This window comes from Tympanuchus pallidicinctus, unplaced genomic scaffold, assembly GCF_026119805.1.
Source record: "Tympanuchus pallidicinctus isolate F22 unplaced genomic scaffold, pur_lepc_1.0 scaffold18, whole genome shotgun sequence".
Lineage (NCBI taxonomy): Eukaryota > Metazoa > Chordata > Aves > Galliformes > Phasianidae > Tympanuchus > Tympanuchus pallidicinctus.
Genome location: NW_026294699.1, coordinates 682,731 through 710,216, shown reverse-complemented (window position 1 = coordinate 710,216; position 27,486 = coordinate 682,731). Strand labels below are relative to the sequence as shown.

Below are 27,486 nucleotides of genomic sequence, written 5' to 3'. Positions count from 1 at the left end.
TTGGGTCACTTGCCAAACAGCAAACTTTATTTTAAAGAGCATCAGAAGTGGTACAGGAGTTTTGCATCTTGTGTGTGAAGATCAGAACAGAGGATGAGCAACGAAGCCACTCTCTGTATTAAATGACATTTGTGGATAAAGCATGGTAGAGGCTGGCAATACTTGTCATCAATACATAACATATGAACATAGGTTCAGGAAGATCTTTTGGTATCAGCAGAGGAGTCTTTCCATCTTCAGTAAATGTTAGAAGGGCTGCATTCAGTTTAAAGCATGCTGCATTTAAGGACAGTGTATGTAAGTAACTGAAATGCACACCTGTCTCTTTCTACAGCTTGGAGCTAAACCATCTGCATAATAGAATCATAGAATCCTAGAATGGCCTGGGTTGAAAAAGACCACAATGATCATCCAGTTCCAACCCCCTGCTGTGTGCAGGTTGCCAACCAGCAGCCCAGGCTGCCCAGAGCCACATCCAGCCTGGCCTTGAATGCTTCCAGAGATGGGGCATCCACAGCCTCCTTGGGCAACCTGTGCCAGTGCCTCACCACCCTCTGAGTGAAAAACTTCCTCCTATCACAGTCCTTTCGTGATCTTGGATGTTATTTATAAGAGATGGGTCACCAGCTAAGTTCTGGTGAACTTTTGGATAGTAAGAACTAGAATGGAATTGTATAATTAGTTTGTTCTCCCAGCAGTGCATCAGGACCTGAACCTGTAGTGCTGACATTAGAAGTTTTTGCAAACAGATGCAAACATCACTCTTTGGCATTATGTACAAGTTTTGATCCTCAGGCATTTAACAAAAGCAGACCAGGCAGATTTTAACAGAGAAATATAGCATTAATGGAACAACAGGAGGTCTGTTAAATTCCACACAGTGCTACACCTGTCCCCACTCTTTGGCTCTTAATTCATTCCTCTTTATCTTCCCGGTGACTGTCTTTGGAAGCTCCCGGACAAATTCCACCTACATAAAAAAGACAGAAAATGATGTAGCATGATCTCTGCAGAGCAGCTTTTCCAAGTCTCTCAACATACATGGAAAACAAGGAGATCTCCCATCAGTAAACACATCTTGCCTATAGGATTAAGTCCAAGCCAAATAAAGGCAGCACAGTGTGCATCTTCTGAAGATTTCTTTGGCTTCCTAGATGGTCAAACACCAGGGGAAGCTGCCTTCTTTGACTGGGCATTGTAACTAAAGGATGAAGACTAATGCTGCCTGAGAACAGAGATTAATAATGACAAAATGAAGAGAAGAGGGATGATCTTGGCATAAAGTAATGGTCCTTAGTTTCTACAAGTTCTACATATGTAAACTAAAGCATTGCTGGTAGCATTTTTCCTATAATGTTGATATTTATGAGAAACACCAAGCATATCATCACTGTTTCTTTCAGGTGAACAGTGAAGATCTAAATAATAATTTTCCTAAGATTTATGAAAAGATGTTCTGGTTTAGTTTCTCCAGAAACCATTTACCTTCCTGGGATATTTGTACGGAGCAGTAGTTTTCTTGACATGCTCCTGCAAGTCGCGGGTTAAGCTTTCATAATCACTGGATGAAAAGGCATCAGACAGGACCACAAATGCTTTCACTACCTAGAAGACAAGGTCAGTAAGAGTGATCTGACACTGTTAGTTTTTAAGAACTGATACATTGGCTACCAGTGGGCAGTTATGATATGAGCTTGGAGTCATGACATGCAAGAAGGAATAAGAGAGAAGCCAGAGCAGCGTATGAAATGGTTGTGCCCAGTTTCTGCACACTGTTAAGCTGAGGGGAAAGATGAAAGTATAGTTTTCCTGCCCCTGTTACAGGAAAAGAGCATTTGCTCTATACCCTCATAGGGGGTCAAGAAGAAGGGGTAACAAGAATTGCCTTTGCAGAGCCTGCTGAACATTTTATCTCTCTCTGAAGTTTGCCTTACAGCTATACATTACTCAGTAAAAAAGGAACTTATTTATATACTTAAACAAACGTATGGCTTCTGCCACCACTGTGCAGCATCATTACCTCTCCTCTGAGTTGATCTGGACTGCTGACAACAGCTGTTTCTGCTACTGCTGGGTGTTCTAACAGAACACTCTCTACCTCAAATGGCCCAATGCGATACCTGGATAAGGGAAGAACAGCAAAGGATTTGATTTTGTGAGCTGGAAAACTGGTACCAAACCAGCACTGAAATAACGTTTCCTTGGCTATGATAGAGGTATCCTTCAATTTCGGTTTGAACTGGATCTAGATTAAAATCCCTCCTATGCCAGTGGAAAACAGGCAGGTTATGCTGTGCTCATGTGCTGAAAGAGATGAGTTACAGGGGAACCTGATACAGATACATGAGGAAGATGATAATACTGCAGGTCTAAGAAAAATTACTAATAAAAGTGAGCATTCATAAGGTGAGAGGTAATGCATTTCACCTTAAGGACCATTGTGTCACAATCACGGCAGTAACATTGCATAACAGCAGGTTTAGAAGAGAAGCACACAAACTGACCCTGAAGAAATGATGATATCGTCGTCTCTTCCAATAAACCAAAAATATCCGTCTTCATCCATAATCCCTTTGTCCCCTGTGATGTAAAAATCCCCACGCTCGCTTTCTGTAGTTTTCTTAGGGTTATCCTTGAAGTGGATTACAAATAGTAATTTAAATTTTAAGAATGCATCAGCTATACATTATAACACACATAATGTTAAATTAATTGGAATTTTTTTTTTTGGTCAATACTCTTCAAGAATTATACTGATATTGATATAAAATACAATAAAATAGGCTTAAAAAAAACCATTCTGACTCTTGAAAAGAAGCTAACTTAATCTTTGATAAATTCTTCTCTTCACCTCACCAATCCAAGCAAGTGAATCGTTCATGTTTTCTCTACATTTCTTGATCTTTTATTCAGTCCTTAACATAAATATTTAATGAGCTTTTCAGATAGCATATGGTGCACATATGGTACTTCCCAGTGAGGTCACTGTCTGTAATAAGGATGGTAGGGAAATGTTTTAGGCTGCTTTTTCAGATCCATGTTTTAATGTTCTTGAACAAAAATCTGAATCAAATAATGGGATGAAATGTCTGGATCACATTTTTCCACTTGGAGATTCATGATCCTTGAGGTCTCTTCCAACCCTGGCCACTCAATTATTAAGTGCATCTTAGAGTCATAGAATCATTCTTGTTGGAAAACACCTCCAAGATAACCAGCCTCAACCCATCCCAAAATGCCCTCTAGCCATGTCCCCAAGTGCCACATCTCCACATTTCTTGTACATCTCCAGGGACAGCGACTCCACCAGCTCCCTGTGCCAATGCATCACCACTCCTGAAAAGGAATTTCGGAGATCCAGAATATCCAACCTTAAGGGGAAGAATAGCTTCCCATTAGGTCCCAGTCTGCACAGGGCATCTAAGGAGTTCATTCTGAGATTACCTCTACCAAAATATATTGCTTCTGCGGTTCAGGACTCAAAAAATGGGCCAGCAAGCCTGAAAATTGGTGAAAATCACAGGGCCTCTTTAATCCCTAAGGAATTTGAGATATTCTGGGGAGATTGCTGTTGGTGAGGAATAAAATACTTACTACATATTCAGTGAATAAACCAAGTGGTCTTATGGGTTTGCTTCTGATAGCAATATCCCCCTGTTGTCCAGGAGGCAGAATATTATTATCTTTGTCTACAACCTAGAATGAAAAGCAACATGTACTTCAGTAAAAGCAAAATAAAATAAGAACAACCATCCCCTACCTATGGAAAAGTCTAAAAAGCAGTCAGTAAACCTGAACATCAAATGGGGGAGTGGCCTTTCCCATTGATCCGCGTTTGATCTTCATTCCTTTAGAAACAGAGCAGATTATTCCCTGTAAAAATAAAAATTAAAATAAGAGTTTGCCATAGAAAACCACTACATTCACATTCAATTCATTGCATGTATTTTCTAGAATGAAGCCAAAGGAATTAAGATTCAGAAGATCCTGTTTCTGTAAAGTAGGAATGAGCAAGATGAAGAAGTACTTGGAAAGAATACAATTGCATTAACTACAAAGAATTTATGTCCTCTACTAGCCCATCTTTGTTAGCTTTTACTCCCTCCTGCCACTGTCATTTGGCATCTGCTTAAGGACATTAAAGAAAATATTAGAGCACATCCCCTCCCAACAATCCCCATTTCCAAGAGGTTCTGTGAGGAGAGCCATGCACAGGTGCTTTTTCAGAGGTGATCAGCAGAGGTTACTGAAACGTTCACAGAAACGTGAAAGAAGAAATAGGCTGTTATTGAAAATAAGCACTTATGTTTCATTAAGCAAAAGGGAATAACAAAGATTTAACAGAATATTGACACTACCGCTTCGGTTTGGCCATATACTTCATTGATGTCCAGCCCTGTCTTGTTTTTCCACTGGTCAAAGATTTCTGGGTTCAGCGCCTCCCCTCCGCTCATGCAGTACTTCAGGTTCCTGAATTTGTAACTTCCCAGAGGTCAAAAAGCAAAGAGAAACACTTAAATCTATTGCATAAGAGAAGGATTAGCAAAATGCTGTAAAATAATCCTGGAGTTCTGTTACTTGGGAAGTTCTTCCCATGAAGTAGGAAAACCAGAGGATTCCTGATTCTTTGGTTCCCAATAAAGCAAGGATATCAGTTTTTGCTCAGTGTTACACACAAGTAGAGTTAAACACACATGAAAAACAAAGTAAAAGTTTTGCTGAAATCAGCTGGGATTTAAGCACCGGCTTGTAATTAACCAGAGACCAATTTGCTGAGCCAGGGGCACGACTGCCAACCCTCTGCAGCAGGTCAAGGGAGAAAGTACAGGAGAGGAGCAACCAGCAGCAACAGTTTGTTCATCAGTGAGAAACTGGAGCAGAAGGTCTGTCAGTCCCAGCAGTTATGCTAATGCTATCCAAGGGTGACTGTGCTTCCCAGAGCATGGACAGTTAACTTGGTGATTGGAATTAGAATTTCCCAGGTGTTTAGTTTTATACCCTCTGGGATTTGCTTAGAAGTTCAGTAATGAAAAGCCTCAAATGACTGGTGGAAATATCAAGCTTCTCTACAATCAGCAAAACTCACAAACCTTGTATAACTGTCTCTTCATAAAGGATATTTTAGACTGAATTATGACCCTATGTTGGGTAAAAAGCTGGACTGGGAAATTGCTAACGTTTAGTTAGGGCAGATAATATCTCTTGACGTACCTGGAGAGATCAGTTTGCACCAGCATGCGGTACATAGTGGGAGCACTAATCATGATGTCGATGGGGAATCTGCAGAGAGTCTAGTGAGTGAAGCAACAAGACAACAGGTGAAACTCAGACAACAAAAGCTGTCTTCTGGATGTACAGAGCACGGGGGTGTAGGGGTTAAAGGTGGCTCTCCCGTTATGTAGAAGCAGAATGTATGTATATAACCCTCCTACCCTTGGCATAACAGGTGAAGAATCACAGTGTTTGGAAAAAATCCCATTCTTTCTTGTCTGCATGAAATCCAGACTGCATAGACAGCTCAGAGCATGGACAGAATAAGCCTGTCTGCATTATGGAGAATGGTTTGGGTTGGAAGGGACCTTTAAGACCATCTCGTTCCAACCTCCTGCTGTAGGCAGGGACACCTCCCATAGCCATGTTGCTCACAGTCCCATCCAGCCTGGCCTCAAGTGCTTCCAGGGAGGGGGAGGGGGCATCCACAACCTTGCTGGGCAACCTGTGCCAATCTCTCACTGCCCTCACAGTAAAGAATTTCTTCCTAATATCTAGTCTAAATCTACCCTCTTTCAGTTTAAAGGCATTTCTCCTCATCCTATTGCTACCTGCCCTTATAAAAATTCCTTCTCCAGCTTTCCTGTAGGCCCCTTCAGGTCCTGGAAGGGCTGTAACATCCCCCTGGCGCTTTCTCTTTAGGCTGAAGAGCCCCAGCTCTCTCAGTCTGTCTTTATAGGGGAGGTGCTCCATCCTCTGATCATCTTCTCTGGACCTGCTCTAACAGCTCCATGTCCTTCTTGTGTTGGGGGCCCCAGAACTTGACACAGGACTCCAGGTGGGGTTCACTTTCATCTTGGCCACCACAGGCAGAAAATAATTTTCAGTTTGCATAAATATCAGCTAATATTATCCCCCATGACTACTGGAACAAAGGCATGTGATAAGTACTGCTTCTGGGATGATTTTCCCACGTGCTTACCAGCTATGAGCAAAAGGTATCAAAGTATCTTGGGACGGACCCCTTCTGTGTACATTAAAAAAGTGAGTAGGACTTTATGGAAGGATACATCTTGAATGAAACAGTGGGCATAACAGTCATTAAATCTTTCTATGCAGTTAGAAATTATTTTCTGCTCCTTTTCTGCAGATCTACACAAATCCATAAGTTTTTCTTACGTTTAGGATAACTGATGGTTCAATCTGTGGGAGCTGGTGGACAAAAACACACGATCCCAAAGCCCAGGCATCAAATACAGATATCACTGAAGTTACTATCCAGCCTGTGTCTGTAACGCTCCACACTGTGTCTGACGGAGTTGCATACAAGGAGGACCTAGAAGCAGGAAAAAGAATTAAAAAAATAAAAAGGAAATGATAACTTTGGTTTAATTAAAAGAAAAAAAAAAAAAAAAGCAAAAGGAAAGCAAGTGAAACCAAAGGGTCACTGTTCCCCACTCCTTCCATAAAAAAAACCAAATATCCAGCAACCAGCAACGCCAATAGAAAACAAAAATCAAATCCAAGATGGCTAATGAGATGTGTGGGCTCTGGGAGCTCTCAGTAAGTTCATTTGTTCATCCTACCTCAGGAATGAAAGGACCTCTAAGGTTTAAGTATTTGTACAAATAAACACATATATGGTAAAGATAGGAGGTCATTCATAACATAGGATTCAATAAAGGAAAGAATTGCAATAAAGTGACTTTTCTTGGGGAGGAAAGTAGGGCTGAAGCAGAAGCGTGTTGATTCTCTGTTGAACACCAGGAATTTCACTTCATGTCTGCTGAGGGATCAGGCTGATCTGTACAGCCAGCATCAGCTCTCACTCTGTTCATCCACACACATGACATAATTTTTGCAGCACAAACAGCGTGATATCCTTGGTTTTGCACTCTAAAATATTCCCAGCTTGTGTCTGTCCTTTGAACCACTCTAAAGAAAGACTGGAAGATAGTCATTGGAAAATGGAAACTCTGGGGCTGATCCTACTTACATGGAAATCTGTCAGAGTTTCTAACCTGATTTCTGGGGGAGAAGGACTGTAGCCTTACATCTGAGTAACTCAGGAACTTTCCACCAGTTGTACTGTGCAGCTGTGCAGTTCCAGTTAATAATCAGGCTCGAGCCTTTCATACCTTTCATATAACAGGGGTCTAAAACCAAGGCTGCCCTGGGAATGTTCAGTCATCTTTGGAGAACCTGTGGTTCCACTGGTAAAGTAGATAATCATCGAATCTTGAATCCTTGTTTTGACACAGGAATGTTCAGCAGGCTGGGTTCTGTAAGGCACAGAATGCAATTGGTAACTTCAGTGATTACATGGGTTTCAGAATGTAAGCTTTGCAGAAGCCTTTCACCAAATTAGACTGAAACTGTGTAGAACTGCGCTTTCCTCCATGACAAGATTCCACTTAAGAAGGACAGGGTAGAAACTTCCTGGAATAAAACTGAAGACTCTTGGTAAACAACTGCTCTCAGCAAACAACTCTGATGTGGAAACAGTAATCAGGCAGTCATGAATTCGCGCCACTAAAGCTTAGTGTTGGCATTTGATGGATATTCACAGTTGATGAATACTTGTAAATGAGTATTTGTGGAGAACAGGCCAGCTTTCTGCATTGTGACTGTAATGCTGCTCATGCATACTCACTTGTACAGTTCATTGAAGTTCAGCCATCCCTCCCTACTGTCTTTGGACACCATCAGCTTGTTTTTAAGATACTGGCACTCAGATGCAACTGAGTCTATTGCAGGAGCCAGTGTGTCGGTGGTGATGATGCACTTGGCCTTTGAAGCCTGGAGTCGATATAATATGTCTTTGGCTGATAATTGGGATGTTCCTGGAATTAAGACAATTCCTGGAAGAGCAATATGGTTAATTTAGGATAACATTTTTTACATCCAGTCTTTTCCTAAGAGTCTAAACTAGCAACTATTCCCAAACTGACCTCCGGATGGATTTGCCCTGACATTCCCAAGTCAGTTAATGTTGGAGTAATGCAGCTGCTGTGCCCTCCTGTAAGAAATCAGAGGTGGACCTCCCTGGTGACTCCTCAGCTCTCCATGCCCCTAGGCCACCTGCTCTACGGCACCTACTGCAAATCCTTCAGGGCAGTAATTGGTAGCTAGGCAACTCACTTGATTATTAATTTACATTACTTCTCCTTTATAAAGGATTCTGTATCCTCTGAAAAGATTTGCATTAAATACCAGTTTTACCAGATCTCAGATATGCTCACTTACCTGCTCGAATGCAAGCCATATTCACCAGCCACCACTCCGGGATTCGTGGCAGAACCACAATGACTCTGTCCCCTTTTTGCAGTCCACATACTTTGGTCAACATGTTGGCCACTTTCCGAGAAAGGAATCCCAGCTCCTCAAAGCTCCATTTTACTTCTTCTCCACTACCACTTACCCACCAAAAAGCAGAGTTTGTTGGTCTTTTTCCAGCCTAAAAACCACAAGGATTCCAAAGAAACCCCAATTTCTTCTTAAAGACTTCATAATTATAAAAGCACAAGTATCTGCGAGTTGTAGAGGATTCAGGTGTTTTCAAACTTGCATATGAGCCATTATTTTCCTTTGTCCTTAGGGAGTGCAAGACTCTCTATGAATCATAGTCAGATATTCCTAACAAATTGCCCTTTTCTAACCTGAGGTGTTCACCATTCTGTGCATCTCCAGACTCAAGTAATGTGAATTCTATTCCTGTTTAAGCTTAGAGCATTATTTCTCTTAAGAAGGTAATGGGCAACATGAAATACTTCACCTAACAATTGTGATATTCTGAATGGAGTTGCGGAATACTAACAAACAGAAGCTACCTGGGCAGAGGGGAAAATAAATCAGGAGAATGCAGTAATCCAGGACAAGCCTGAGAGCTCAGGGAGAGGGAGTGAACAAAGCAAGAGGTCGTCAGTGACACAACATCTGGACAAATGCAGCCTCTGCTTTGGAGCAAGCCAATTGCACACTTGTGGAAGAAAATTCCTTGTCATGCAGTATTATTGCTATGCTACTCTTGTTTTTATGATGTAACAGCTAATATTATGGCATGCAGAAGAAATAAGCACAACCAATCCAAGGAAAGATCAGGGTCATGAGGGTCTTATCATTGCTTTTTCCACCTACACATGGAGCACCAAGGATCAGAGACATTTGTAATAAATGAAGCAAAAAGAAATGAGATCCCACATCATTTCCTGATGCATATTGTTTTTAGCAACTGATTATTTTTTTAATAAAAAGAAGTTATTACTTTAAATTAATTAAAGGCTCTCATCTGCCCAACAAAAGATCACCTACCTTTTCAATCTCAGCCCATTTGTCCACTACATCACTTGCAAAGTTAAAGTACTTTGGTATTTCCTGTTCACCACGCCTGACAGATTCGTACTGAGAGTGCACATCAGAGACAAGCAGCCTGGGATGCCTATGGAAAGTCCTACAAGGAGGTTTCAGAGTCCACAACGATTTTAGAGTCCGTAATTTACAAATCTTCATGGCAGGATATAAATGGAGATGCTGTAGACTGCGTAAGAAAGTTAATGGCATCATTGCTATTGTTTTTCTGTAACAAAAATAATGAAAAAGAGAAACACTATCTTGAAATTAACCAGACAAAGATAATTCTATTATAAATTGATTAATTATTAGTTGAATTCATTTAGACTATTCACAGCAAAACTGATGTTTAAATGCAAAGTTCCCCAGCATGCTTTCATGTATTTTGTACCAACAGCTTCTTAAGGACTTAAACTACTGACATGATCATATCGTCTGTAGCTTGGCTGATCCATACAGATTATAGATTAGTTCTTCAAGGCTGCTAACATCACCGACATGGTGGAAGGATATTTGTTCTTACACCAGACCACTTGGTATTTGATTTTCTGAGATTCTTCTTGTTTCACATGGAACTGAGGGATGTTTCCAGTTTCCACTTGGTCACTGTAAACGTCCTCCCTCTTCTATCTGTTCTCAACACTAGAATCATAAATGATCTGCAGTCTAATGAATTGCTTCAATTTTATTGCTATTCTTTTTTCTTTTTAATTTTTTTTTTTTTTTATTATTTTTTTACCATTACTTTCAGTAACCTAGAAGATTGCTTCAGAATCTTGCCAAACAATGATGGAATGCTGTTTAGAGGTGCCTGTTGAGCATACATGAACACTATCCAACATGGAAAAAAACCTGGTTTGCCTCTGGAAGAGTCTGCAGAAATAGCAGGGGACAAGGCAGTCTATGATGATTCTGAAATCTGTTCCTTTCTATTGATTTTCAGCTGCTAAATATAAATTACTGGTCGTGTTACAAGCTTAGGTGAGTGATTGCTGATATTCAAGTCATTTTCTTTCCTATTCTTACAAAGAATGAAGCCATCAACCAGCTTAGAAAAAAATAACAAGAAAGCTTTTGATTAATTTCTGGTCCACATGAAATGTGTGACCTGAGTGAAGCTGCAAAAACAGTGAGTTTTGCCCTTTGATCCATGTTTTTAAGTTAGTTTTGTATTCAGTTTATATTGTCCCATATCTACAACCATAACCTCTGAAGTACTGACCACGATTTTCATAAAAAAACATTATTCCTCATGACAAAATAAATATTTTAACAGCAGAATTCTTTCTTTTTTTTTTATTAGCAGGACTGGTAACAGTCACATTTGATCTTCCTGTCAGGAGGGTGAACTCAGATACCTACAGCTTGCATAACTTAATCTTTTCAGTGAGATATGACAGCTCAAGAAACTCTGTGGGCTGGATGCAGAATGCTTCAACATCTTGTTATGATTGTGATCTTTGGGAAGCAAAGAATCTCACGACGGTATTCAAAATAAACACAAATGTGTTACTGGGTAGGCAGTACAGGAAACTGTCATGCATTTACACAATGCCCGATGGAGTGTTATGCACCGTTGCCACATAACAACATTCAATGACCAGTAATGTCGTTCATTATCATTGCTGGGAGATGGTAATACCAGAGGTCTTGAAAAGAATTACCATTGCTCACTTCTAACTTGCTGAGTGAACGAAAAAAGCAGGAAAATTTTTAACCTGGTGCATTTAACCCATTGCCTTTAACCCAGAGTAATAAGCAAAGAGGCAAGAGTGGTCAAAGAGAAACATGGTCTTGGCATCAGTGACTGGCAGGAAGGGCTGAGATGAGGCTGCAGGCATTCCCCTGACTGGTCCACCTTCAGCTGCAGGTCTGCCTCACCCCAGTGCTATCAGAGAAATAATCCAAGAGGGCATGCATGTCCAATCTTTGGGCTTGCCAGGGCCGCACTGAATGAGGAAGAATTGTCTTGGCCGAAAGTAATGCCTCCAATTTATTTTCATGGAAACTACAGCAGATACAATGAGCACAGCAACTCTGCTTGATAGAATTACATATTTTTCTCTGTAAACAGGATTGTGTTTTGGCAGTGTATCAGAATGCATACATTTATTTGCCATAACTTGAGATGATGATATATGATTCTGTGTCCTTGCATGCCCTTTTCAGCATCAGTTGGTAAAACAGTGCTCAACTCAACTAATACATCCATTAAAAATGAATAAAATCAGGTTCACAGCAGTAAGAGGATGTTTCCCCTTGACAGAGAGAATCAGGTTCCCTAATGGGTGCTTGAAAGGGAATGGAAAGCAAATCCGATTAAAATCCAGTACATGCATTCTGATAACTACATATATACTCCAGAGGGATCATGACAAGCAACAGAAGAGCTATGCTATCCTCTTCAGAATTAGGATTATAGAGGAGAAACTTAGAATCTAGGTGGTAATTGCATTTAAAGTCAAAATCCTATTAACAGGGATGTGATCTATTCTAAAAATCTAAAAAGGTTTTACTTGTGAAATATGGCCTTTTAAATATTTCCTAAATTCTACATAAAAAAGGATATTAAAGATTTTTTAACATAATATTCTAAGAAATATGTTTTTGTTTTTCTTACTTAAGAAAACCACTTTCAGTGAAAAATAGCAAGCTTTGCATTAAATGTAACTTCTGTTTGAGATATGACCACTATCAATAATGCTGAAAACCAATGGATCTACTTTCAGCCCTGTAACACAAACTCCTAATAATTTGGATTATTCTTTTTAATCTCACAGTAAGCTCTAATATCATAGTGTGCTCTAATTCTGTGATTTAGCTAAAATCTGTAGTTTTAAGAGCATTGTAAGAGCAAAATACACAGTGGGTAGAGAGGAGACTACAGACATTCAGGAGCACTGTTCAAGTTTGGACAGAGTATTCAAAGCTGACAAAGTGAAAGAGACTTTAATTGGAGGATTCCCTGGTGGTCTGCCAGAATTTACATTAAGTTTTGAAAACGAAAGAAGAAAATTGACAGAAGGATACAGTAATGAGAAAGTATTTTGAATTGCTGCTGGAATCAGAAATCATTTTTCCTGATTAGTACCAATTGCTTCTCCTTGGTTTCGCGTCGTTAGAACTTGAACAACATGTTTCACCAACCTGTTTGCTCTGGGCAGCCTGGATGGGTTGAGCTGCCTGCAGTCGATCCTCTTCACTGGTTCATTCAGCTTGCAAGACACGCTTCCCAAAGGCACTTTGGGAAGACTGGATGGAGATGTGCAGCTCAGACGTGCTAATTAAGAAGCACTTGGAGTGATGGCCCTTTACCAGTTGCTTTTTTCAAAGTAATCAGAGCAGAACATAGAACAAAACTGACCAGGCAGTGTAATAATTTCTAGAGTAACCCTTCTTCTTGTAATCATTTACACCATTGTCAATCAATTTGCACCTTAGCCTAAAGAACTTTGTATATTCTTTTCTTCCATTCTAACCATCTGGGAAGATCACAGGTTCACCAGAGTGAGAGGTAGTCACACATTATGTCCTTCTCCTTCCAAACAGAAAGAGTTTGGGAATAGGGAGAATATTTAAAGAGTGAATATCATTCCATCACTGCTTGTACTCATTACAGGGCAGAGATTATTTTTATTAATTTCTCATTTATTTGTAATTGTCAAAATTGCTGTGGTCCTTTATTTTTTTAAAGGAATCTGATGTTTATATTAATTGCAGTAAAAAAAATTAAACTTCCATGCAGTCTTGGATCACTCTCTTCTCTCTCATACCACATTTTTAATTATTTGTGCCTTTTCCCATCTGAATAATTGTGGGTTGATGGTAGAAGTGGTTCTCATATCACACATCCCCAAGTTATATGAGTGGTGCCTCCATTTTTGCCTCCCGCAGCTTGTTCTTCCATACATTCTCTTGGTGCTCTGGTTCATGATAACGTGCCAAGTCCAAACACTGTGCGTTGGCTGACGTGGATGATGGAAATTTTCTCTCCTCCATTTTCAGATATTGTTATGCTTTTCCCCACTCTTTGTTTCTTAGAACCTTTCTCTGGATTTTCCCTGTAGCTGTCTTTGGCAGAGACTGAACAAACTCCACCTGAGTGACAAAAAATGCTTGCTTTTAGCCAAACACATTGTGATTAATCTTGGAGATGCAAGGAAAGACACTCTATCATTATGGTGAGGGTAACAGGATGCAAAGCTGCACAGCTTGGAGCTGGGATGGTGAAATTCTTTGCCGCATGTCTTATTTGCTCTGCACTGGCGGTATTTGCTTGCAAGGGCAAGTAAAATGATCCTGGAGAAGAGTCTGCTTCAACTATTAGGAAGGAGAGTCGTGAGTGTTCTCCAGACGTGATGCCAGCAGAAATTTCTGCTTTGTTATGACTGCATCTGAACACAGCTCAGGGAAAGAATTGATAAGGACAGAATGCTTTGTCCATTTGAGTTTCTGTGAAAACCCTGCTATTTCAGGAGCTGGGCTCTGATATTACCATTTCCTCTTTCTTTTTCTTCCCCCCCACTCCACAGAAGAACAGCAAATCCAAGGCTTCAGCTGCAACGCATTCCCTAAAATATTTTTATACTGGAAGATTTTGTCAAAAAGAAGTGGAAAAGAAACAGGGGCAGGACAAAACCAGTCCAGTGTCTGATGTAATTAGAAGACCTGGCTCTTTATGGCGTACTTACCTTTCTGGGGTACTTGTAAGGAGCAGTCACCCTTTTGACATGTTGCTGAAGATCATGAGTTAGTTTTTCTGGGTTGTGTGATGCAAAAGCAGGAGACAAAACAACGAAGGCTTTGACTACCTGTGCCACAAAAGTGAAAGGACTCTGTTAACTTCTAGATGTGGTAATTAAGGGATTGCTAAAACTGAACACCAAAATACAAAAATGTGAGTTTTTTTCTTTAATCTCGCCTGTTCTTGGCTGTTTATTACAAAATTAGTTGTAATGAATGACTTATATTGAAGCATAGGAATGTTTGCTTTGTTTTCTTTCCATGTTTTTCTTCTTCTTAGCTTTTATACACTACTAAACTTTACAAAAGTTTTAAAGCAGAAAGCAGCTGAATATTTCATCTCAGATCTCAAAGACACACTGCTGAGCTGAAACCACAGAACCAAAAAAACCCCTCTGTGTTTATCACTGCCACCAAGTGCTTGGTGACAGAATGCAAGGAATTAAATCTCAAACACTATTTCTTAGACAAAAAAATGCCACAATAAATCTGTTTTTCCAAATGAAACCTTGCTACCAGGGAAATGCTGAAAATCACAATCTATTAAGGCACAGTTTTTAATTTTTAATCCATTTTAATTTCAAAATCTTCCCAAAAGAAGTCCACCATATGCAGAGAACTCGATGCTTAGTATCAAATACATTTCTTTCCATATCTGTACCTCCCCTCGAATTGGATCAGGACTGCTGACAACAGCTGACTCTGAGACTGCTGGGTGTTGTATTAATGCACTTTCGACTTCAAATGGACCAATACGGTACCTAGGAGAAAAATCCAGATACAAAAGCCACAGCCAACCTGCCATTGCACTGGTTTTTTCAGATCGATTTTTTAAATAAAAACAGATCATTAACAGGTAAACAATGGAATCTAAAAGCAGGCGACTTACCCAGCAGAATTAATTATATCATCAGATCTTCCAACAAACCAGACGTATCCTTCTTCATCCATAATCCCTCTGTCCCCAGTGACATAGAACTTTCCAGTCATGCAGGCAGCAGTTTTCTCTGGATTATCCTGACAACAATCAATAGTAAAACAAAGAATGTGATCAGGACTATTTCTTAAGCAATTCTCATAGCAGTATTTTAATACTATTTTATGAGTTAGGTTTAAAAGAAAGAGTCACATTAATTAGCAGTCTTTCATTGGAAGTATGTGAGAAGCGGAAAAGAATATTTGTGTGTCCATGGATTCATGTTCCATCAAAATGCTCATTTATCACAGTATTTTGCTAAAATGTGTAATCCACTCTCTTCAGATAACTGTTTTCTTGTTTTTTTTCTTGCAGCGGGGCTCCGCAATGACCTGTCAATAGAAACTTTTTACCTCTATCTTTCAAGACAAAAGCAAAACGAGGTGACCTACAGCAAAAACATCATTAACTACATTGATCTATTGGATGAACGTTATACAAGAAGAAAAAAAAAAAGTTTGACAACTGAAAACTTGAGTGTTTTTAATCCATAATTAATTTCTGGGAGTTTTTATTAGGGGATGCTACAAATACCCAAATATTATGTGAGTTCAGAAGAGGTTGAAACATATAGCTAGGTTCCTCAAGGCTTATTCAATGTGATGGCCAAATGCAGCAAAGAAAATCTACTATGGTCAGGTACAGGTGTGGAACAAGCTACTTCTGCTTCATGCTGCAACTTGCAGTTATACTCTGCCAGTCTGTTCTTGATCAGATGTACTGATCAGGCTCAAAGCTCTCAAGCCATGTAGAGAGGCCCTGTGAAGATTCTGGATGAAATTCTGCTCCTCAGTAAGTTTGTCCTGGGTCTCTCTTGAGCTTCTCAGCAGGCACAGGCAAGCAGAAGAACTCAAGCTTACCAAGTACTCAGTGAACATACAGAAGGGTCGTGACGGTTGAACTTGGATAGCAATGTTGCCTTCTTCTCCTTTAGGCAGAACAGCCCCATGGTCATCTATGATCTACAGGAAGAACAGAATTACAGAATAACCTGAGTTGTAGGAGACCTCTAAGGATCATCAAGTCCAACTCTTGGCTCACATGGCCTGAGAGTGTTGTCCAAATGCTTCTTGAAGTCAGGCATCATGGGGCCATGACCGCTGCCCTGAGGGGATCTATTCCACTGCCCAACTACCAGTGCCCAAAGGGACGTGTCATTACAGCACTGATTAACTTAATGAGATATCTGTGATGTAACAGTGAACAACACACAGGGACTCAGCATTCTAACGCGTGTGCCCACAACCACCGCTGAGCTCAGACATAGTGTATCAACATACCTGCACATCATAAGGTGGAACAGCTTTTCCCAAAGAGCCAGGTTTAATTTTCATTCCTTTCATATTGGCACATATTGTTACCTGCATAATAGATAAATAAATATACACACATATGTATACATATTCATATTTCTACAGCATTTTGTAGATTTTATTATGGCCTTGCATTAGGCATGTTGCCTCTTCATGACTTTGTCATGACCAGGACTGAATGAGGACCAAAGCACCATGGTTCTCCATCACATCAGCGAAGGGTCAGCTGTGTGGAATGAGGTTGTTTTTGCCCAGACTGAGCCAGTGGATTCTTCTGTAAACACTTGAATTTGCAATCCAGCAGAGACAAAGCAGCAGAGACATCGCATATCTTATTTCAATAATGGGACAATTAATTTGGGACCATCTCGAGGGTAAGTAGAGAGAATGCCTGAAATCTGATTCTTAATATCTTTGTTATGTTTGCCTACAGAGTCAGCAGGAATGTGAACTGATTTAATACTTTCCCTCAGAAGCTCAGATGAGCCAAACTGATACTCAGAGCAAATTAATTGTTGTTTTCCCTTCTGAAGCAAAGACAATGAAGGGATCTACTACAAGTTATTTTGCAGGGAGTTTCTTTTTAAAAAAGTTCATTTAAACGATTCTCACTTTTCCACTGATTAATCAAAGCAGACTGTGCCTCGGGTGTTGTTACCTTTGGGATGGCATACTGCAGAAATTAATACAAACATACTGTTTCAGTCTGGCCATAGCCTTCATAGATATCCAGCCCTGTCTGGATTTTCCACTTCTCCATCACTTCAGGATTGAGCGGTTCTCCTCCACATACACAGTGTTTCAGAGTCATGAATTTGTAGCTTCAAAAGAATAGCAAATAAAAGAGTTTTCTTAATTTTTGAAAATAGCAGTTGAATGATCTGACCTGGGGAATGTGCCTCAACTTTCAAAGGAAGTATGCCTAACACTTCACAAGCTACTTTGGAAATGACTACAATACTTCTGTCACACTATCCTTGACTGGACTCCTAGATTGCTCACGTTACCACTGAGGGGATTTATCTGTGTCTGTAGGAGCTGGGTAAGGACAAAAAAAAGTGTTTGCAAATTTTCTTGGAAGAAGAGTAAACAAAAGCATTTCCTCAGGAGTAGAACAAGAAAAGAATTATCTGAACAAACACGTCAGGTGTTGTTGGAAAGCTGAATTAGGTGGCTGTGTCCTGGCAAAATAAGACAAGGAGTACATGAGAAATGATATGAAATCTCCTTACAAACCACACTGACTACTCATAAGGTTAAATATTTTACAGTGCAACAGACCAGTGGGAACAGCTGCCAAATAACTATCAGCATGTCAAAGTCCTCTAAATCTTTATGTCCTCAAGGATACAGCAATGACTTCATTGTACTCCAACAGCTCCTTGATCCAGTGCTGTCTGAAATCCTCCTTGACTTAAATTTAACTGTGAGCCATAAGTTTGGTTTGACACCTTAAAAAAATATGCCTAATTGGTATCTAATAATTTTAATCTAATTTCCTATGCGCTCTTTTTTCAGAGATTCCCTTTCTGAAGCCTGAACGGATCAAGGTGTGAATACTTCTTCTCCTTTTTTGGAATATAGCCCTCTCTTCTGAGAGCAAGGCTTTCCTTTAGTTAGCTTTTCTTTAACTGAAAAAAACCCAAACCTAGCATAAATAACTAAACGGCCAGTGCTGTCATAGAATCATATCCCAGCCCTTGCTACCCCTGCAACACACAGATGTGCAGTACCTGCTCACATCATGTTGGATAAGCATGCGGTAGGCAGTGGGGGCAGTGCAGAAAATAGTGATAGGGTATCTTGAGAGAGTCTAGAAAAAAAAAAAAAAGGAGGTGATTATATTGAAAAGAAAAGGTAATGGTGGCTCTGACTTAGTATATATCATGAGATGTTAACATGACTAGAGGGAATGGCCTCAAGCTGTATCAGGGGAGATCTGAGTTGGATATTAAGAAAAATTTCTTCTCCAAAAGAGTGGTCAGGTGCTGGAATGGGCTGCCTAAGGAGGTGTTGAAGTCACTGTCCCTGGAGGTGGAGATGCGGTACTCAGGGACATGGTTTAGTGGGAAATATTAGTGGCAGGTGATGGTTGGACTGGATGATCTTGGAGGTTTTTTCCAACCTTAGTGATTCTATGATTGTATGAATTCTGTGCTAAAATGTTTGCAAAATGAAACCCATAAACATGTGATATTTTTAACATGGAACAAGTCATGAATGAATGAAATACTCTGAGCATAGAGTGGTTGTATCAGTCAGGGCTGATGTTAGAGAAAAAATACAATGCTTTCTGTCCAACAAAAATCATTTGTAAATGAATGACCACTGAGTGCATCTGGTAGTTCCATGTAAGATCATTTTCTGTTTCCCAAGGTGATTGTCCTAGACCCAGAGTTAAGTGACAGTAGTGAACTGAGAAGAAGCTTTTCCAAGTTTATTCTTGGGGCAGTCTGGATCTCCTCTCCTACAAGAGGCTGATGTTGCGGAGAAAGTTCTAAATAGCACAAACCCAGTTCAGGCCCATACTCTACTCTGATTACTGACCAATGCCCACCTTCCTCCCAGACTGCCCAGAAATCCATATTCAAATTTCATTTTAGGCTAAGCATGGGACAGGACAGGAGTGATCTTAAGTTAATTCTGTCCTGCATCTTTCACCACCACATCTCTACCCTATAACCTAACCAGGAAGGAAAACACTTGCTCCTCTTTTTTACTGTGCACCATAAGGAGGGGTAACTTGTCAGATGTGGGAAGCACTATGCCTGCTGCTGAAGAACGCTGTGTACGTATGCTCTGGAATCCAGTTTGTTTGTTTCATTTATGCTAGCTGGAAATAAAGCTCACAGCATGAAATGTTATGCTTACTTCTGCAATGACTGTTGGTTTAAACTGTGGCATATTGTGAACAAAAACACAAGATCCACTGATCCATGGTGCAAAAATGCTGCTCCAAGCTGCCTTTACCCAGCCAGTATCAGAGGTATTCCACATTATATCTGAGGGAGTCAAGTTCATCCAGTACCTGATAAAGCAGAGGGGAAACATAAATGGCTCACACAGCATGAAAGACTTGATTTAAGCCCAAGTCACAGCATAATTAAAGGAAAGGACAGGAGGCTTCCATTAAAAAATCTGGTGTCAGCAATTAGGGCTCTTTAGAAAGTTTGTAGGAATTTAAGATTTGAAACATTCTCTTGTTTCCATTCATTTCCTCCCGATTAACATTTCCAGTGTCTGTTTTACCCCTGAACAGCCCAAAATAGCCTTGAAATGTGTTGTGTAATTGGATTCAAAAGAAAAACTGGTCATTCGGAGTGGACTTTTCTCACCCTGTGGATTGGAGACATCAGCCACACCACAGGTTACTACTCTAGGAAAATAACCAAGTTATCTGTTGACTCCACGCTACCACCTTTCAACACAGAATGCCTAAGGATATTTATTTTTTATTTTTCACAGAATTTCTCCCTTCATGTTAAGTACAAATGAGAATGATGTTCCGTGGAGGTAAATAAGTGTCCAACTGGATTCCGAATGATCTGTGACTTTTCAGATGCTATGATAAAAGGCTTTTGGTTCTCAAGGAAGGCTTACATAATACTGAAGAACTCAACTTTATCTGGTTTGGCTACAAGGCTATCCTGACTGCTGCTCTGCAATCAGCCCTGTGAATGAGTAAACACTGTGGCTGATATTTTCAACTGAGCCTACAAAAAACTTTTAATAACCACTGTTTCACCCTGAGAGAAGAAAGAGGAGGAAGAAGATCCCACACTGATATAACGCCTACATTTAATGCAGTTCTTAGTGTTACATTTTAAAAAATAATAATTCTTTATTGTGAGGGTGACAGAGCCCTGGAACAAGCTGCCTGGAGAGGTGATGGAGTCTCCTTCTCTGGAGATATTCAAAACCCAAGTGGGTGCTTTCCTGTGCAACCTGCTGCAGGGAACTGCTTTAGCAGAAAGTGTTGAACTAGGTGATCTCCAAAAGTCCCTTCCAGCCCCTGTCATTCAGTGATTATGTCACTTAATCCAGACACTGACAGTATCCAGGAACAATACCTGCTACTGGTTGCAAATCCAATGCCATAACTGCTGTGGGACTGCACCACCATTTTTGGAGAGCCTGTACTTCCACTAGTAAAATAGATAAGCATTGGGTCTTCATTTCTTGTCTTAACGCATTTGTGGTCAGCAGATGTTACCCTTCAGAAGAAATAGTACATGATGGTTATTACACGTACATTTTCCACAAAGGAAACTTTATTTTTTAAGATTTAGGAGTTAAGAAGGAAAACAGTTGCACTAAAATATATGATCTCACAAAATAAATAGTTGCATCAGAAGGTACATGTATGAGTTAGAAAGCAGATTTTGATAATCACATTCATGTTCCATACATCGTAATTCTCACAATGTGAAAACCTAGAGCCTATTCCAGTGACTGCCTGCAGATATATTCAGTGTCTCTGAAAGCTTTTCGTGGAATAGCAGGTAGCTGCAAAGCCAACTTCTGCCTCAACACATGCCATCTCCCACTTTCAAGTCAATGGAAGCCATATTCATTCTATGATGCCAGACAAGGTGCTCTTAGACACACATTATACTACTGAAGTTCAAGATGCTGATGAACTATCCAGACTGCCTGAGCTATCAAGATAGTCAAGGGAAGAAATAGCTGATGCCACGCCAGCTGGGCAGCAAGAATTGGCAACAGTTGTGTTATCACAGAATTCAAGAGCCATTAGGCTGGGATCTAGTAGAGAAGCACAACATGACTTCGAGATTAGTAGTCTGTGCTCTTATGTTGTGATCACAATTGTCAGCTTCTAAAAAGGTCTCTGCTTCCAAGGTGCTAAGTAAGGAGCAGCTCAAGGATCTGATTCCAGCTCCCAAGAGGTATGCTGGAGAGATATGTACTTAATGTAGTGATAACAGTGAGTTGGCAGAGGGCTGAATAAACATAACTCATCTGTATTTCGGAATGTCAAAACTCAGCAATGTCACCTGACTGACACAGTTTCCTTTATTTCACAGAGATGAAGCTAAGACAACTGGATACTCACGCACAGAGTTCTCTGAGGTTGAGCCACCCGTCTCTGTTCCCTTTCGCTACAATTAGTTTCGCTTTCAGAAACTGGCAGTCAGGCAAGATAGATTCCACTGCAGGTGCCAGGGTATCGTTGGTAATGATGCACTTGGCCTTTGAAGCCTGGAGTCGGTATAGAATATCTTTGGCTGTTAACTGGGATGTTCCTGGAATGAAGACAATTCCTGGAAAAAAAGCAACAAAGAATTTGGAAAATGGTCCAATTGTCTTTATGATGTTTGTACAAAATGATAGTGTCGAATAAAGACATTGTTCATTTTAGTAAGGAATTAATACCTCCAACGTGATACAGAGCTCAATAAATTGAGCTCAGGTGGCTTACGCGCATTGCTCAGTCAACATCTCTGTCTAGCTTGGATTAATTTTGTAGCATAAACAAATGTGAGTTTGGATAATGGGCAGAATGTGATTGGTATCACAGTTTCAGAGGGGGAAAAAAAAAAGAATTTCCTGGATTTCTATACATCCTTTTCCTGAGAATTTCAATAGTCTGAACATACATGATTGATTTCAGTCTCGTTGCACCTTCAGAGGTGTCTACCAAATTTTTCAATTGGGAAACTGAAGAACTGAGCTACATAATACATAATACAGAAAAAAAAAAACTTGGATACAAAAGAACCGGGTTCCCTGAGCCTCAGTACCATGTGCAATCTGCAACAGAGCAAACAATACAAAAGTGCTCGTATGTGTCCCTGTTGATGCTGAATTATTCTATCATGGATGTTTTGCAGACTGAAAAGGTGATGGGTCAAATTCTTCTGAAGAATCTGTGGAAATAACAGCAGAGCAGAAAAGTACTGTATTGAATTATTAACTATTATTGTCATTAGAACTGTCCATACTGATAACACGTCTGGTCAAATCTGGCCTCAGATTGTAACCATTCTTCCTCCACTGCCTTCAACTAAGGATGGCATTTAATTGAGCAAAGTCTGTTCAGCATCTAGTTTGCAATGTTATTTAGGCTCCTGTGTGAGTACTGCCAACTCTCCTATATAAAAGGAGAATTGTACAGAAAAGAATGGGTAATTCCCACTTACTTTTTCCCTTTCCCCTCGCTCCCCCCTTTTTTTTTTTTTTTTTTCAGATTGACAGAGCCATTTTTTCACATCTGTTTATTTTCTGTCTTCTTTCTGTGTCTAAAAGATAAGACAACTCACCTGCCCGGATGCAGGCTATACTTAGTAGCCACCATTCAGGGACGCGAGGCAGAACTGCCAGAACTCTATCTCCTCTCTGCAAACCACATGCCTCAGAAAGTACGTTAGCTGTTTTCCTGGACAGAAATCCCAGCTCTTCAAAGCTCCACTTCACCTCCTCCCCTTCATCATTTACCCACCAAAAAGCTGGATTTGCTGGTCGCCTTCCATCCTGGAACATAGCAATAGAACATATTAAATAAAATGACAAACCTTGAAAGGTTTAGTTTCAATCAAAGCTAGCTCCAGACTACACAAACGGTCTTTGGTAATTGATCCCTTGGAGTGATGCCCATATTTCTGACAAAGAAAAGAAAATACTGCGTTGTAATTTCCAGCTGCTATTATTCAGCATCCATTATGAAAATTGTTCTTTATTGTCTAATATTTGTTTCACTGTCTATAAAATAGAAGAAAATCACCACCTTTTCCAGTTGCAACCACTCATCCAAGACATCACTTGCAAAGTTGAAGTATTTGGGTAGTTCCTTTTCACACCGGTTTACAGAGTCATAATATGAAATAATCCGGGATGTAAGAAGCCTGTTACATCCATGGAAAAGTCTGGAAGGCGACCTCAGAATCTGCAGGCACTGAGGAATCCGGGATATCATAAATGTCCTCATGATAAACGAAGATTTATCGGGCAGTGGGAAAAAAATCCAGATGAACACTTACAGGGATCAGACATCTGCAATGAAAGAAACTGTGTTTAGAAGCAGCCAGGTATTTTTTTGTCCATCTTTGATCTCTAATTTTTCAGCTCATGAATGAATCCCGTATCTCTTGACTCTTCTGAGTTTTGGTCGCAGAAATGAAATGGTCTAGTGCTCAAAGCTAGAAAATGCGTTGAGCTCAGGACACTTTGTATATCAGATTGATACCAACTATGATATCTATGATACAATTCTATGATTCAGGACTGTGAAATTACGTTATGTCTTACATGCACACTAGGTGGCGATTCTCCACACCAAATAATTCACCTGTAAAACTGAGTATCTTTTTCCTTGCGAGTTCTGATTTTGCTGGGGGCATGGAATAAACTCAAACAGTCTGCAGGCAAATATGAAATTCCAAAATCTTCCATTTCTTCTTCACTTAATCTGAAAGTGCATCACCATTTACACATTGTAAAACATATGAAGAAAATTCCATCACTTCTGTCCTACACAACACACAGGCACATGCAGTTATTTGCAGCCCAGCTTGGGAATTCAAAAAAATTGGCTTTTCTTTACTCATAGATGCAGAACCACCTGATTAAATTTATGAGCTTAGTCAAGTCCCTAAGGATCTAGTGACCTTGTTAAATCTAAGGGAACCTTAGATTTCGTATTATTCTCCTCTTATTCCAGTTTCCCTCCTGGAGATTAGAAGCCCTTTTCAAATTTGTGCTTATTCCCCTGTAGAAGATTTCCAGAAGAGATTTGATCTGATTGCTGTTTGTTTCAGTGGCAGACAGGGAAAAACCGGTTCTATAAGCAGATGCCTTTGTCTTCCCACCTGTGCTCTGGGAACCTTAGGTTCGGGTAGCTTACAACAGGGTATGTTCAGATCAAATAGGTCTTGTTCCTTTTCCCCTGTTATTCTGAAAGATGGTTTTTACCCTCTTAGGACAATACTTGCAAGACAGCTTTGGAAAAGAGATGAATAACAGATGTTTTTTCTGTTATTGAAGAGAAAACAACCACAAAGTCAAACAGGAGACTCTTATCTTCCTGCTTTTTTTCTTCCTTCCCTTTAGAACCTGATTGCTGTGTCTGTATTTACGTGTGATCTTATCTTGAAAGCAGCCTGAGTATACAGCTCTCTGATTTCATTAGTCAGCCTGAACAAGTGCTAATCAGACACGTCTCAAGGTGCATTACAACCCAAAGCCTTTGAGATTTACAAGGAAGAGTTCACTTGAAACCAAGCCTTCATCACACCAGGTATGAAAACAACCTAAACTGAAGCAATCTGTCAACTCCAAGAAGTGGAGACTAGCACATCAACCACAATCAATTTCACCAACCACTTTTGAGAAGTACCCTCCTAATAGTAAATTTTTCATCCTTTAGCTTAAGAGCATGAAAGAGTGAAGCTACACTTTTATCTCTTCAAGAGAAACATTTCTTTCACTGTTAGCTTGGTTCTTCTGAACTGGACAGATCCATCCTCAAGTCATCTCTGTCCTTGCTTTCTGATCAGACCTCTAGAGACACTGCACCTTTGAGTGTACTCTTTAGGCTACAACTTTCAACATGGTTTAAGGATTGTAAGTGTTCCTACTACCGTTAGAGACTGGCAAATATTTTGGCTTCAGAGTTCACACTTGAAAGCTATCCAACAGTTGAAAGGAAACATTTGGAGCCTTCAGTTACTGTACAGACACTAGCTAACAAATTTGGGTGACAAGCTGTTCACATTGCATGAAATCTTTCTATAGCTGGGAATCAACAGCAATATGCTCTGGTTTAACCTACAAAGTAGGTATCTTTGTTGAGCTACAACATGGTACTTCATCAGAGAGCTTACCATGAATCAATCTGCAGGATGTAGCTTTGCAAGCACAGCAGACAAACAGGTATTAACCAGAGGAACAGCTATCATCTAGTTTTCCTAGTGCTTGCCCAGGGGGGCTGTGGATGCTCCATTCCTGGAGTTGTTCAAGGTCAGGTTGGATGGGGCTCTGGGCAATCTGATTTAGCACTTGATCAATAGCTTGGCATCCCTGCCCATGGCAGGGGATTGACGGTCTTTGAGGTCCCTTCCAAGCAAAGCCATTCTAAAGTTCTATGATTCTATGATCCTATGACTCCAGTTACCTCACTGTCCTCTCTGTAGCTCTGTGCTGGGTTACGGCCACAATAGCATGTTGTCAAATTGACTTATGCTTCGGAGGCATGTTTCCCCTCCTGTGCTCTCCACCTTCTCTCCAGGGTTCTTATTACTTACAGCAACTGTCTACCTATTATCACAGAAATTGTTTTTCCAAACACTGTTAGAGATGGGGAAGTAATGACGTTAACCTTCCAGTGGAAAGGTGCATTTGGCTCCACTGGTGGTAAATTTAACAACCTTATCAGCTTCTAAGTTCGGCTGATAAAACAGCAGCCATCTGAGCAGCAAATACTGCTGCTTAGTGCTCCTTTTCTCCTTTCTTTTTGGTCACCCAATAAAGGCAGGGCAAGATGAAGACGCATCAGTTCTTTCTGCCATTGTTATTTCTCTCAGGTTTCCTGGATGTAGAGAGCATAAGCCCGAATGAAAGAAAGCTAAGGAAAGCCAAACTCCCTAAAATAAGAAAGGAGAACAGCGTACTCTTGCTGAAAAAGAACAACTTTGACAGAGCATTGAAGGAAACGAAGTACCTGCTGGTGGAGTTCTGTGAGTATCAGCTTTTGTCTGTGTCTTATCCTGAAGCTCTGCAGAGCACGGCTGATGCTGGAGCACAAAGGTATGCCTGTTCTACTGTTGCTTTGTCCTCCGACAGCCCTTCTTCTATGTCCACCATGTCTCTATTTCTGACAGTAACTACAATCACTGATTCCTTTTTGGAGTATTTGAGCACTGGCTCACTCCATAAAACTGATACTCAGATAGGTTTACATGCGTGCAGCTCCAACTTTGCATTCCCTGCTTCCACTGCCTAATCTTGCAAGTGTGTTTCACAGCGATGATGAGTGAAACTGTGTTCAAAAATCAGGGAGGGCTTTCCTCTCTCGTACATTTTCATGTACGAGATTTATGCCAGATGGCATCTCTCCTCTGTAAGCGTGTGGGCTTCAGGGAATGGCTCAGTACATTATTTTAGTGCCTGTAACTGCATGATATGGGTTTGCAAGACTCTCCCTGAAATCACTAGATTAGGTGCAGGCTTGTGGTTTTTCTATTACGTTCCTGCTCATTCCACATGGGGAGCAACTCATTTTGTGAGTTCAGAGGCCTGGCATTACAAGAAGTATATAACAAAAGCAAAAGCCAAAGAACAGTCTTGTGAGTGCACCCACCTAAAAGCTCAGACTGCATAACTTCCCCCTCCACATGGGGAGGTTTTTTGAACAGCTTGCTGGTAGCACAAATTCTGACTGCCAGAGTAAAACTCCTTCAAGAGGCTGCATGTTACAGTTCATGCCTGCAAACCTGAGGATGCCATTTCATGTTCAAAAGGTCCTTCTCACTTTCATTGCCAGCCGCCACAATGAAGTGTAGGACTTAAAAAGGGCTATGCAAAAATCACTCATAGTGAAGCTGCAGAAGCCCTATGGATAGCATTGATCTTTCCAATGTGTTTTACTAGCTCGCTTCATACAACCTATCAGCAAGCCCAGTCCCATGGAGCAGTGCTCATCCCACTCCTTCTCTACTTCATCACTGACATTCATGTTGAACTTTAACAAATGTGCTTACGATTCCATGCCTGCATACCTTGTGCTTAGTGCTCTGCTGGACCAGAAATGATCATTCAGACTGCAGCAGGATGGAAATAATGCGTGGAGAAACAGCACATTTCATATTAAACACCACGCACTATGTGGTGCAGAGAGGAGTTACAGCAGAGATAAAGGAGTCCTATAAGAGACTGCAG

At 40.4% G+C, this 27,486-nt stretch overlaps 3 protein-coding genes and 1 long non-coding RNA gene across 8 annotated transcripts in view; 2 read left to right on the top strand and 2 right to left on the bottom strand.

The window, feature by feature from the left end:
- Positions 1-12,826, bottom strand: LOC128079405 (acyl-coenzyme A synthetase ACSM4, mitochondrial-like). 2 transcript variants are annotated; one of them, XM_052680611.1, is made up of 14 exons: positions 12,709-12,826; positions 9,523-9,787; positions 8,458-8,668; positions 7,865-8,072; positions 7,350-7,493; positions 6,391-6,547; positions 5,212-5,291; positions 4,359-4,482; positions 3,793-3,873; positions 3,595-3,696; positions 2,505-2,632; positions 2,021-2,120; positions 1,486-1,605; positions 1-970 (listed from the first exon to the last, which is right to left on the bottom strand). In XM_052680611.1, exons 2-14 carry the CDS (start codon positions 9,772-9,774, stop codon positions 884-886), a joined length of 1,794 nt encoding a protein of 597 aa, XP_052536571.1. In that variant the 5' UTR covers positions 9,775-9,787; positions 12,709-12,826; the 3' UTR covers positions 1-883. The 2 variants fall into 2 exon arrangements, with proteins under 2 accessions (XP_052536571.1, XP_052536572.1); XM_052680612.1 differs by having other exon boundaries at positions 9,523-9,748.
- The window catches only part of LOC128079406 (acyl-coenzyme A synthetase ACSM3, mitochondrial-like), an 18,123-nt gene continuing 3,345 nt past the window's right edge, over positions 12,709-27,486 (bottom strand). For 3 of the 4 annotated variants that reach the window (XM_052680614.1, XM_052680615.1, XM_052680613.1), the window contains 13 exons: positions 23,339-23,604; positions 22,875-23,085; positions 21,668-21,875; positions 20,664-20,807; positions 19,465-19,621; positions 18,327-18,406; positions 17,291-17,414; positions 16,561-16,641; positions 16,141-16,242; positions 15,194-15,321; positions 14,966-15,065; positions 14,253-14,372; positions 12,709-13,659 (listed from right to left, as the gene is read on the bottom strand). In XM_052680614.1, the coding sequence (XP_052536574.1) occupies positions 13,573-13,659; positions 14,253-14,372; positions 14,966-15,065; positions 15,194-15,321; positions 16,141-16,242; positions 16,561-16,641; positions 17,291-17,414; positions 18,327-18,406; positions 19,465-19,621; positions 20,664-20,807; positions 21,668-21,875; positions 22,875-23,085; positions 23,339-23,539 (1,743 nt within the window). In that variant the 5' untranslated portion in view covers positions 23,540-23,604 and the 3' untranslated portion in view covers positions 12,709-13,572. Of the gene's footprint in view, positions 13,660-14,252; positions 14,373-14,965; positions 15,066-15,193; positions 15,322-16,140; positions 16,243-16,560; positions 16,642-17,290; positions 17,415-18,326; positions 18,407-19,464; positions 19,622-20,663; positions 20,808-21,667; positions 21,876-22,874; positions 23,086-23,338; positions 23,605-27,326; positions 27,452-27,486 lie in introns of those variants that run through there. The other variant, XM_052680616.1, reaches the window with a different exon arrangement.
- Positions 19,373-21,673, top strand: LOC128079412 (uncharacterized). Its single transcript, XR_008206093.1, has 3 exons — positions 19,373-19,385; positions 21,454-21,500; positions 21,639-21,673. It is a non-coding gene; the product is annotated as an uncharacterized LOC128079412 (long non-coding RNA).
- Positions 25,738-27,486, top strand: part of PDILT (protein disulfide isomerase like, testis expressed) — a 25,797-nt gene continuing 24,048 nt past the window's right edge. Inside the window, exon 1 of the mRNA XM_052680617.1 lies at positions 25,738-26,285. Within this exon, the coding sequence (XP_052536577.1) occupies positions 26,090-26,285 (196 nt within the window). The 5' untranslated portion in view covers positions 25,738-26,089. The remainder of the gene's footprint in view (positions 26,286-27,486) is intronic.

What these genes read in the sequence shown, in the direction of transcription:
- LOC128079405 (XM_052680611.1), bottom strand. Translation starts at nt 9,774, where the DNA reads ATGATGCCATTAACTTTCTTACGCAGTCTACAGCATCTCCATTTATAT. An exon ending in AATGGGCTGAGATTGAAAAG is followed by an intron (nt 8,669 to 9,522) that starts GTAGGTGATCTT and finishes TGTGGTTTTTAG; the next exon opens with GCTGGAAAAAGACCAACAAA. An exon ending in TATGGCTTGCATTCGAGCAG is followed by an intron (nt 8,073 to 8,457) that starts GTAAGTGAGCAT and finishes TTGCTCTTCCAG; the next exon opens with GAATTGTCTTAATTCCAGGA.